Raw genomic sequence first — 12,552 nt, 5'->3', positions numbered from 1 at the left:
TTTGTTTGTCTGGGTGTTTTCTTTGTGAATAAGGTTTTTGTTTTGTAGAATGAGGAATTTATAAGGAATAAACGTTTGTGTCAATAACATATGTACCAGTACGCTAAGTAATATGTAATAATAACATTATGCGGTGACACCATTTCCTTGTACTATAAGGATATTTGAGATCAAATTGTATTCACATGGTTGCACTGGTTATGCTAGTAAATTAATGAAACTGTTTCCTATAAAAGTATAGCCTAACCAGATGTGTGGCTTTCTGAAATTCAGTCAAAATCAGCAAAAGCATGGTAGGCTATCTGTCCTGTCCCAGTATGGCGTCTGTGAGCGCACAGGCAGCGCCATTGAAATACAACGTTGCAAACTCTCTAGGCCTACATCTCTATGGGGACAACGGGAAATAATGGGGAAGTGGCTAGACTCTCGTTTTATGATTATCAGTGAAATTAACGAATGTATAAAATATGAATTACTATGTATAGCTTTGTAAGACTATAAATGTCTAATCACCCAGGTTTGGAGTAGTTAGAAGGTCTGTTCCCCTGCTTTTGAGTGGAGCTGGCGACTATACCGGGAGACTTCCAGCAATTGTGCTAAAATAACGGGTTGGCTGGATAACGATATGCTAACTTCAATAATCTCCAAACTGCAGGCAGACACATAAAAATGGTAGGCCTATACATGCGTTCGTCTGACTCTGGGTAAGTAGATAAACGACTTAAACAAATATAGTAGGCGACAGTATGAAGTTTGGCATAAACTGCTTCTCCAATACAACTGATACGCGTGTACCGAACGGCGGGGAAGGGAAGAGAAAGGCAAACACCCTGGTGCATGCCTGGTTTGAGAGGCATGGTGCATGCCTGGTTTGAGAGGCAAACACCCTCGCGCTAATAGGGTTAATGCACTCGGTCGGAATTGTAACATGGCTCATATAGTGGAGGATTGCTACAAAATGTTTTATCTTTGTTGTTAATAAATTGACAAAATACCCAACAACGTTTGTAAAGCGTTTTTTGGCACGCGTTGATGAATATCTGCAATCCCACTTGACAGTGGCGAACCCACTGTTTTTTTTCTCCCATTGAACAGCAGTCATTTCTTTTGTAGCCTAAAATATCAACGTACAGTGGGGGGGGAAAGTATTTGATCCCCTGCTGATTTTGTACGTTTGCCCACTTACAAAGAAATGATCAGTCTATAATTTTAATGGTAGGTTTATTTGAACAGTGAGAGACAGAATAACAACAAAAAAATCCAGAAAAACCCATGTCAAAAATGTTATAAAATGATTTGCATTTTAATGAGGGAAATAAGTATTTGACCCCTCTGCAAAACATGACTTAGTACTTGGTGGCAAAACCCTTGTTGGCAATCACAGAGGTCAGACGTTTCTTGTAGTTGGCCACCAGGGTTGCACACATCTCAGGAGGGATTTTGTCCCACTCCTCTTTGCAGATCTTCTCCAAGTCATTAATGTTTCGAGGCTGATGTTTGGCAACTCGAACCTTCAGCTCCCTCCACAGATTTTCTATGGGATTAAGGTCTGGAGACTGGCTAGGCCACTCCAGGACCTTAATGTGCTTCTTCTTGAGCCACTCCTTTGTTTGCCTTGGCCGTGTGTTTTGGGTCATTGTCATGCTGGAATACCCATCCACGACCCATTTTCAATGCCCTGGCTGAGGGAAGGAGGTTCTCACCCGAGATTTGACAGTACATGGCCCTGTCAAATGATGCGGTGAAGTTGTCCTGTCCTTAGCAGAAAAACACCCCCAAAGCATAATGTTTCCACCTCCATGTTTGACGGTGGAGATGGTGTTCTTGGGTCATAGGCAGCATTCCTCCTCCTCCAAACACGGCGAGTTGAGTTGATGCCAAAGAGCTCCATTTTGGTCTCATCTGACCACAAAACTTTCACCAGTTGTCCTCTGAATCATTCAGATGTTCATTGGCAAACTTTAGACGGGCATGTATATGTATTCTTGAGCAGGGGGACCTTGCGGGCGCTGCAGGATTTCAGTCCTTCACAGCGTAGTGTGTTACCAATTGTTTTCTTGGTGACTATGGTCCCAGCTGTCTTGAGATCATTGACAAGATCCTCCCGTGTAGTTCTGGGCTGATTCCTCACCGTTCTCATGATCATTGCAACCCCATGAGGTGAGGAGCCCCAGGCCGAGGGATATTGACAGTTCTTTTGTGTTTCTTCCATTTGCGAATAATCGCACCAACTGTTGTCACCTTCTCACCAAGCTGCTTGGCGATGGTCTTGTACCCCATTCCAGCCTTGTGTAGGTCTACAATCTTGTCCCTGACATCCTTGGAGCGCTCTTTGGTCTTGGCCATGGTGGAGAGTTTGGAATCTGATTGATTGATTGCTTCTGTGGACAGCTGTCTTTTTTTACAGGTAACAAGCTGCGGTTAGGAGCACTCCCTTTAAGAGTGTGCTCCTAATCTCAGCTCGTTACCTGTATAAAAGACACCTGGGAGCTTGCCTACGGAGCTGTGAGGGGAACGGCACCTCCGTACCTTCAGGCTCTGATCAGGCCCTACACCCAAACAAGGGCACTGCGTTCATCCACCTCTGGCCTGCTGGCCCCCCTACCGCTGCGGAAGCACAGTTCCCGCTCAGCCCAGTCAAAACTGTTCGCTGCTCTGGCACCCCAATGGTGGAACAAGCTCCCTCACGACGCCAGGACAGCGGAGTCAATCACCACCTTCCGGAGACACCTGAAACGCCACCTCTTTAAGGAATACCTGGGATAGGATACAGTAATCCTTCTAACCCCCCAAAAAAAGATATAGATGTACTATTGTAAAGTGGTTGTTCCACTGGATATCATAAGGTGAATGCACCAATTTGTAAGTCGCTCTGGATAAGAGCGTCTGCTAAATGACGTAAATGTAAATGTAAATGATTGAGAAGGGGTCAAATACTTATTTCCCTCATTAAAATGCAAATCAATTTATAACATTTTTGACATGCGTTTTCCTGGATATTTTTGTTGTTATTCTGTCTCTCACTGTTCAAATAAACCTACCATTAAAATTATAGACTGGTCCTTTCTTTATCAGTGGGCAAACGTACAAAATCAGCAGGGGATCAAATACTTTTTCCCCCCGCTGTAATTGAGGCCACTTTAACAGGGTTTATTAGGCTACACATGCTCCGACTATGTAGTCCGTTTTACCCCCGCCCCATCATATTACAGTGTAACCAGCCAGCAACAGCAGAGACAGAAACCCCTGAATCGTGGCAGATTTGCCAAAGTTGATGCGATTCGGTAAAGGAACGGTGGGAGAGGTCTGGGCGGGGAGGATCCCCCCAAGCGCATAATCTGGCAGCACTTGGAACAGTGCATTTTTATGATCGGATGATCGTTATACCTACATTTAATTTCGTTACAAATTTATTTTCTCTTCCATTTGTCTTCATTTTTCTATTGGGTTGCAGGCCTATAATGTAGCCTATAGCCTTGCTTGCGTTCAGTTCCAACCTTACTGCGCAAAACAGATGCCATATTAGGACAAGGCCTACTCCAGCTAAGTAAACGGATCTTCCAGGATTTATGAATATCTATTTTGCAATATTTGCCTTCATGGCACCTGTTGTTATTGTTATGATAACGGTAGGGGTATCATGTGTAATTCATCGAAGGAGGCACAGTCGGATTGAACGCTCGCTTCAATGATGGACGCTCTGGTTCGTGAGTAGCCTGTGTCTGTGGTCGTGTCAGTGTGTGTTTTGTCTGTGTTTACATGTTTTGTTGTTTCCCGTTGTAGTTATAGCCTCTGACATTTTATAGGCTAACGATGATGCATGCAGACAAATCTCCCCCTCACCCCTCCTTATGGCGGGGCAGAAATCCCCCCCCCCCCTTTCAGTTTCTATCCTCTCCGGGAGCATCGCTCCGATAACCATGGAAGAAACCTTCCTATCATGGCGGCTAGATTCCAGGTGAAGGTAAGAAATGCGCTGTTCTGGAAAACAAGCTGGTGAGAGACAGACGTCGCATTGCACAGCAATTTGCGCTGTAATAGGCTATTTGGACAAATTGCTGGTCTACATCAGTGTATTTCAGCGTAGCATGCACTGTAAAAAAAATATATATTGTTGTTTTTAAGGTAACTTACTGTCTGCCATTTACCTGTACTGTTAAAGCAAAGTTTAGACCTATTTAGAATTTATGGTATGCTAACATACTGTACTTATTTTTTTCCCCCAGTAACTTACAGGTGACAGTAAGATAGGGGAGACCGGGGTAACTGGCTGACAGTAAGTTAGGGGAGACCGGGGTAACTGGCTGACAGTAAGTTAGGGGAGACCGGGGTAACTGGCTGACAGTAAGTTAGGGGAGACCGGGGTAACTGGCTGACAGTAAGTTAGGGGAGACCGGGGTAACTGGCTGCCAGTAAGTTAGGGGTGACCGGGGTAACTGGCTGACAGTAAGTTAGGGGTGACCGGGGATGGATGTAACATGGGTTGATTGTAACACTCAATATCTTCAATCAGGAACAAACTAGAATCACGACTCACTGTGCACATGCTGTTTATTCCTCAACCCTCATGTGAAGAAGTAAGACCCTGTGATAGATTTTATTATCACAAATCTGTTTTGAGGTAAGAAAGTACTTTTTTTGACCAATTATTTTTTGCAGATGGTATCACCTGCTTTGTAATTCGATTCATATATTTTTTATGTAAGTCAGCAATGCTAGAGTTTTAATATGTAGCTAAAATTGAAGATAGCTAAAGATTGCAAGGGTCATGGTTAGTTGTAACAAGCCTAAGGAGGCCTGGGTGCAGTCGGAGGAATATAAATGATGGGCCCACCAAGCCTGTACCCCAAGACTACCATACCACTGTCCCAACTGTGACTCTGATTGAATGAACATGTACAACATTCACTCACACACACACACACACACACACACACACACACACACACACACACACACACACACACACACACACACACACACACACACACACACGCGCTCTGTCTTTCTCAAACTCACTCATTCACTCACCCTCACACATACGCACACACACACACACATTTTTTTGTTAAAAAGGGCCAGTTAATGGAGCATAAAAATAATACACATTTTATGATTTGTATTATTATTTTATTATTTCTGCCACACAAAATGTTAAACATGGCAATGTGGTTCTCATGTTCTCAAAAAAGGCCTTCAATATTTCTTAGCATGTCATGATTTATGCAATTTTTCAAACTGTTACATTTTACCCTAAGCCCTGTTACCACTGTCCTGGGAGGTGGGGTAAATTGTAACACTTCACTCCTTGCATTTGAGACAAAGTCACACCTTGTCTGTTTGATTTAGAGAGATATTACCTACACTAATTTGTAGCAGACAGATGTAAGTTGTTCGTATCTCATTTTGAATATAGTAGCTCAAACAATCTCAGAAAAATTAACAAAATGCAAAAAGTGTTATAACCATCCCTTGTCTACCCTACCTAAAAATAACATGATTTTTTTTACAGTGTGGATATTCCTTGTTTAATCGGCCGCTTAGACTGAAGCGTAGAATATTACATTGATCAATAGGGAAGAATGCAGGAATTTATAAAATAAATAATTAAAAAATACTTTTGAAAACAGCACATTATTCTTCATGCATGTGTCATTTTGAACACTCATCTACATAGGGTACAGCTGTGTGACTGTTAATGATTCTTTCCTAAAGATGTACTGTTCATAATTATTTGGTTCTTTACTAGACCAACACTACTTTTTCAGAAAAATATTTGAAATAGCGCCAACATTAATTTACATGCATTGAAAACACGAGTTGAAATGTCAGTTACCTGTGTGATATCATAGGTCTGAGTAAACTGTTATCAATTTAGCATGTATATTCTGCATGTAGTAAGCGCTTACTTACATGATGTACTTTACTTACTTACTTTCCTATGCAGAACATAAGGCATTCCAAATGTAAGCTGCTTGCCTAGTAGCCTACTTATAATAGTTTCCACCCCCAGGATCACCATCAGTCACAGACACCATGGCACAGCCCACACCCCTGGAAGCATCCCTGGGAGCCCTCATCATGGCATTCCACAAGCACGCTGGCAGTGAAGATGCCAAGACCCTCAGCAAGAAAGAGCTAATCAACCTCATCAAGGAGGAGCTGCCCAACATAACTGGGGTGAGTCAATGCAACAACTCGGGCCAGTTTCCTGGACCCCCATTAAGCTTATCATCCTGGACTAAAAAGCACTTTCAATTAAGATTGTCCATTGAGCATGCTTTAAAAAAAATATGTAATCTGCAGTGAGGAAACAGCAATGTGGTATAAAAAAATTAAAATACAGTACATATTCTGTTCTATCGTGCCGACCTGGTCTCAGAGCATTTCGTAATATACTGTACGTAAGACCGATAAGCTCCATTTAGTATGATATGTTACATTTGGTATGGTTACATAAGACAGATGGTTACTTAAGGCAAAAATCAAAGGAGGGTGCTTTGGTGGGCGTATAACGCAAATGTCTAGCAACCCAAAGGTTGCGAGTTTGAGGCTCATCACAGACAACTTTAGCATTTTAGATAATTACATTTACATTTAAGTCATTTAGCAGACGCTCTTATCCAGAGCGACTTACAAATTGGTGCATTCACCCTATGATATCCAGTGGAACAACCACTTTACAATAGTGCATCTAAATCTTTTAAGGGGGGGGTTAGAAGGATTACTTTATGCTATCCTAGGTATTCCTTGAAGAGGTGGCGTTTCAGGTGTCTCCGGAAGGTGGTGATTGACTCCACTGTCCTGGCGTCGTGAGGGAGCTTGTTCCACCATTGGGGTGCCAGAGCAGCGAACAGTTTTGACTGGGCTGAGCGGGAACTGTGCTTCCTCAGAGGTAGGGAGGCGAGCAGGCCAGAGGTGGATGAACACAGTGCCCTTGTTTGGGTGTAGGGCCTGATCAGAGCCTGAAGGTACGGAGGTGCCGTTCCCCTCACAGCTCCGTAGGCAAGCACCATGGTCTTGTAGCGGATGCGAGCTTCAACTGGAAGCCAGTGGAGAGAGCGGAGGAGCGGGGTGACGTGAGAGAACTTGAACACCAGACGGGCTGCGGCGTTCTGGATGAGTTGTAGGGGTTTAATGGCACAGGCAGGGAGCCCAGCCAACAGCGAGTTGCAGTAATCCAGACGGGAGATGACAAGTGCCTGGATTAGGACCTGCGCCGCTTCCTGTGTGAGGCAGGGTCGTACTCTGCGAATGTTGTAGAGCATGAACCTACAGGATCGGGTCACCACCTTGATGTTAGTGGAGAACGACAGGGTGTTGTTCAGGGTCACGCCAAGGTTCTTAGCACTCTGGGAGGAGGACACAATGGAGTTGTCAACCGTGATGGCGAGATCATGGAACGGGCAGTCCTTCCCCGGGAGGAAGAGCAGCTCCGTCTTGCTGAGGTTCAGCTTGAGGTGGTGATCCGTCATCCACACTGATATGTCTGCCAGACATGCAGAGATGCGATTCGCCACCTGGTTATCAGAAGGGGGAAAGGAGAAGATGAATTGTGTGTCGTCTGCATAGCAATGATAGGAGAGACCATGTGAGGATATGACAGAGCCAAGTGACTTGGTGTATAGCGAGAATAGGAGAGGGCCTAGAACAGAGCCCTGGGGGACACCAGTGGTGAGAGCACGTGGTGCGGAGACAGATTCTCGCCACGCCACCTGGTAGGAGCGACCTGTCAGGTAGGACGCAATCCAAGCGTGGGCCGCGCCGGAGATGCCCAACTCGGAGAGGGTGGAGAGGAGGATCTGATGGTTCACAGTATCAAAGGCAGCAGATAGGTCTAGAAGGATGAGAGCAGAGGAGAGAGAGTTAGCTTTAGCAGTGCGGAGAGCCTCCGTGACGCAGAGAAGAGCAGTCTCAGTTGAATGACCAGTCTTGAAACCTGACTGATTTGGATCAAGAAGGTCATTCTGAGAGAGATAGCAGGAGAGCTGGCCAAGGACGGCACGTTCAAGAGTTTTGGAGAGAAAATAAAGAAGGGATACTGGTCTGTAGTTGTTGACATCGGAGGGATCGAGTGTAGGTTTTTTCAGAAGGGGTGCAACTCTCGCTCTCTTGAAGACGTAGCCAGCGGTCAAGGATGAGTTGATGAGCGTGGTGAGGTTAGGGAGAAGGTCTCCGGAAATGGTCTGGAGAAGACAGGAGGGGATAGGGTCAAGCGGGCAGGTTGTTGGGCGGCCGGCCGTCACAAGACGTGAGATTTCATCTGGGGAGAGAGGGGAGAAAGAGGTCAAAGCACAGGGTAGGGCAGTGTGAGCAGGACCAGCGGTGTCGTTTGACTTAGCAAACGAGGATCGGATGTCGTCGACCTTCTTTTCAAAATGGTTGACGAAGTCATCTGCAGAGAGGGAGGGGGGGGAGGAGGATTCAGGAGGGAGGAGAAGGTGGCAAAGAGCTTCCTAGGGTTAGAGGCAGATGCTTGGAATTTAGAGTGGTAGAAAGTGGCTTTAGCAGCAGAGACAGAAGAGGAAAATGTAGAGAGGAGGGAGTGAAAGGATGCCAGGTCCGCAGGGAGGCGAGTTTTCCTCCATTTCCGCTCGGCTGCCCGGAGCCCTGTTCTGTGAGCTCGCAATGAGTCGTCGAGCCACGGAGCAGGAGGGGAGGACCGAGCCGGCCTGGAGGATAGGGGACATAGAGAGTCAAAGGATGCAGAAAGGGAGGAGAGGAGGGTTGAGGAGGCAGAATCAGGAGATAGGTTGGAGAAGGTTTGAGCAGAGGGAAGAGATGATAGGATGGAAGAGGAGAGAGTAGCGGGAGAGAGAGCGAAGGTTGGGACGGCGCAATACCATCCGAGTAGGGGCAGAGTGAGAAGTGTTGGATGAGAGCGAGACATCCAGCGAAAAATCATATCGCCATTAGCATAACAAAATTTACAAAAAAAAAATCGTATATTTTTTTTCTTCAAATTATATCGTTTTATAGATACACCTCTCCTGAATCGAACCACGTTGTCCGATTTCAAAAAGGCTTTACAGCAAAAGCAAAACATTAGATGATGTTAGAGGAGTATATCGTAAAAGTAGCCACATAGCCATTTTCCGACCAACCACATGCATCACAAATAACCAAAAAACAGCTAAATGCAGCACTAACCTTTTACAAACTTCATCAGATGACACTCCTAGGACATCATGTTACACAATACATGCATTCTTTTGTTCGATAAAGTTCATATTTATATATAAAAACAGCATTTTACATCGGCGCGTAACGTTGACTAACTATTTTCCCTCAAATGCATCCGGTGAAACAGTGCTACAATTTACTAAATTACTATTCGAAAACATTTTTAAAATGTAATATTGTCATTCTAAGATTTATAGATGAATATCTCTTGAAAGCACCTGTAATGCCAGATTTAAAAATAACTTTACTGGGTAATCACACTTTGCGATAAAAGGGGATGCGATACTCAGAACAATAGGCTAGCAATAGCAATAGGCTAGCCATCTTGGAACAATCGCATATCACATCTAGTCTTGTATATGTAACAGATGTATAGCGTACTCTCCTTGCGTTGTGTTTTTTTTCCTAATAAATCACATCAGCCAGCGGTCCCAGTTGAGCATCATTTATTCCTGCTGTTGTTAAATGAGAAACAGCACGGTAGTTGTGCAGGGCTTAATGGTACTGATGGCTGTCGATGACAAAAGCCCTTGCATCACATTTTCATACTGGGTCACAAAATACAAAAATACAATACAAAATATAACATGTGTAAATACCTGTTGTTAAATGAGAAACAGCACGGTAGTTGTGCAGGGCTTAATGGTACTGATGGCTGTCGATGACAAAAGCTGTAGCATGAAGACAACTGTGTTAGCAGTGGGCTTATGTGACCATTACAACGATGTATGCTAGCTAACACTTATCTACAGCAATCATATGCCAAAGCACATCCCAGAAAGCCCCTCAATCCCTAACAGGTACCATATACTCACACATGTATAAATCCGTAACGTACAGCAAACTTGAACACATTGTAAAATATAAAATATAAAACAGTATTCAGAACGTGACCTACCCCTTGCATCACATTTTCATACTGGGAAGACCTGACGTTCGCGATCTCCCCCTATCTGCAAGCGGGGCCAATCACAACACACCTTAGTGTCATCAGTTGAACCAACCAATACGAATGCTTGAACATTAAGTACACATTTCTTTAGAGGCAAGTGGAAACATAACCAACCCTGTTACATATACTATTGTCAATAATCCCTTACCTTTGATTATCTTCATCCTTAGGCACTTCCAGGAATCCCAGGTCCACAACAAATGTATTTTAGTTCGAAAAAGTTAATCCTTTACGTCCCAATAGTTTGTTCTTGTTAGCGCGTTCTGAAGGCTTCACCAAAAGTTCCGACGTGCGCGGGGCTACTCTTTCAACAAAATGCTTTTTTTTCTTATTTAGGTTCGTTCAAACATGTCAAACGTTGTATAACATAAATCTGTAGGGCCTTTTTCAACGAGAGCTCCAATAAGATTCGAGGGGGACGATTGCATTGTGTTTCAAAACGTTTCGAAAGGGGAGGGTAACCAGGGGCGCCGGCGTCATAATGGTGATGGCCCTCTCCGTATGACCACGTTCCACAGCGTGTCATTCTGTCAGTTTTCACAGTAGGAGACTCAAATCACTTTGTAAAGACTGGGGACATCTAGTGGAAGCAATAGGAAGTGCTCAAAGAACCATAGCTCACGGTGTGATTAATAGGCAACGTGATGAAGTTGAGTTCGCAATTCAGAATTCCACTTCCTGTTTCGATCGGTCTCGGGGTTTTGACTGCCATATGAGTTCTGTTATACTCACAGACACCATTCAAACAGTTTTAGAAACTTTAGGGTGTTTTCTATCCACAAGTATTAATTATATGCATATCCTAGCTTCTGAGTTTGAGTAGTAGGCCGTTTAAAATGGGCACGGATTTTTTTCAAAATGCGCTGTGGCGCCCCCTATCCTAGGCGACCGTCAAGAGGTTAACCCTATAACTTAATTCCTAAACTTAACCCCAACCTTAGCCCTAACCCCTAACCTTAACCCCTAGCCTAGCTAACGTTAGTGAGCTAGCTGAATTTAGACACATAGCCACCTAGCTGAAATTCGTAACATATCGTACATTTGCAAATTCGTAACATATTGTAAGTTTTGAAAATTCATAACATATTGTATGTTTTGCAATTTGTAACATATAATACGAATTGTAATTCGTAACATATCATACAAAATGAGTGATGACATCCACAAATGAATACATACCATATGAAACGAAAATGAAGTATTCCAGTTTTAAAGTCCAGGACTAGGCTTAATCTGTGTTTGTGAAACTGGTCCCTCATGAGACAGCAAATGCTATTCTAATGCTACTTTTATTGTCAAGTGTTGTGATTTTAATAAAAAATGCACTTGAAATAAAGTTTCATTGTGATTGACTGATTCTATATTGCATGGAGTCTCATTCATTTAGGACTAATGACAGCAAAGTAAAGAAATCGTCATGGATTGTGTCTTCCTTGTGTTCTAATCCCCTGTTCTCTTGACATGAGTGAAGTGTCAGCAATTCAGTGTGAATGACAACAAAATACAGACATACAGACATCCTAATGAATTGTGTCTTCCTTGTGATCCTATATTACATTGACATGAGCAGAAGGGTGGTCCTGACGTGGGTGAGCTGATGACAATGCTGGACCACGACGGTGATGGCGCTGTGGACTTCAAGGAGTACATCACCCTGATTGAATCCCTTGCCTGCATGTGCAACTGCTTCCTGGAAGGGAAACTGTATCTTCTATCTGCTTTCTACAGTGTATTGCATTAGGCCTACATGTCACATTAATAATGTCTCATATCTCATTGAGTAAATTGGATACACGCCTTCCTCGGTGTCCACACGCATGCCCGTATGCACACATAGACGCAAAGAGTTGCATACCTCTGCAACAATTATAAGACTGATCCTCAAATACATGCACCCAGATGGATTCTCTTGTCAGAAATTGGCTCAATTGGTAGTGCATGGCGCTTGCTACGCCAGGGTAGTGGGATTGATTCCTGGTACCATCCATACGTAAAATATATGCATGACTAAGTCGCTTTGGATAAAAGCGTCTGCTAATTACATATATTATTATATGATAGGCTGTTAAGATCTAAGGAATGCTGCTAAACAGAGCATGTGAGATAGTTAACAGGGTGTGTAGGCTATATGTAGGCTTATGTATTTACTGTGTTATGCATGTACAGTAATTCAATCAGTCTGTTTGGAATTATTGATATGTTTTGTCTTTGTTGCTAATAAATGGGCAAAAGACCCAACCAAAGATCCACGTTTGTGAAGCGATTTGTTTTGCATGCGTTTATGAACATTTGCAATCTCAGCTGTGCTATAGATGTCCCAGCTGTGCTAACTCATGTTCTCACAAAAGGCCTTCAATATTGCTTTAGACACTAGTGTTATTTTTTATTATGTTTATAAAGCAGTAGCATTTGTTTTA

The 12,552-nt window shown here is 43.5% G+C and overlaps 1 protein-coding gene across 4 annotated transcripts; it reads left to right on the top strand.

Annotated features, from left to right (window-relative positions):
• The first annotated feature begins 3,211 nt into the window (after nt 1-3,211).
• s10a4 (S100-A4) lies at nt 3,212-12,378 on the top strand. 4 transcript variants are annotated; one of them, XM_045709181.1, is made up of 5 exons: nt 3,213-3,703; nt 3,807-3,964; nt 4,514-4,621; nt 6,014-6,180; nt 11,706-12,378. In XM_045709181.1, the coding sequence occupies exons 4-5, from the start codon at nt 6,037-6,039 to the stop codon at nt 11,874-11,876; spliced, it is 315 nt and encodes a 104-aa protein (XP_045565137.1). In that variant the 5' UTR covers nt 3,213-3,703; nt 3,807-3,964; nt 4,514-4,621; nt 6,014-6,036; the 3' UTR covers nt 11,877-12,378.
• Nucleotides 12,379-12,552: the final 174 nt, after the last annotated feature.

This window comes from Salmo salar, chromosome ssa27 (genome assembly GCF_905237065.1).
Source record: "Salmo salar chromosome ssa27, Ssal_v3.1, whole genome shotgun sequence".
Taxonomy (NCBI): domain Eukaryota; kingdom Metazoa; phylum Chordata; class Actinopteri; order Salmoniformes; family Salmonidae; genus Salmo; species Salmo salar.
This window is presented reverse-complemented; position numbering and strand designations above follow the sequence as displayed.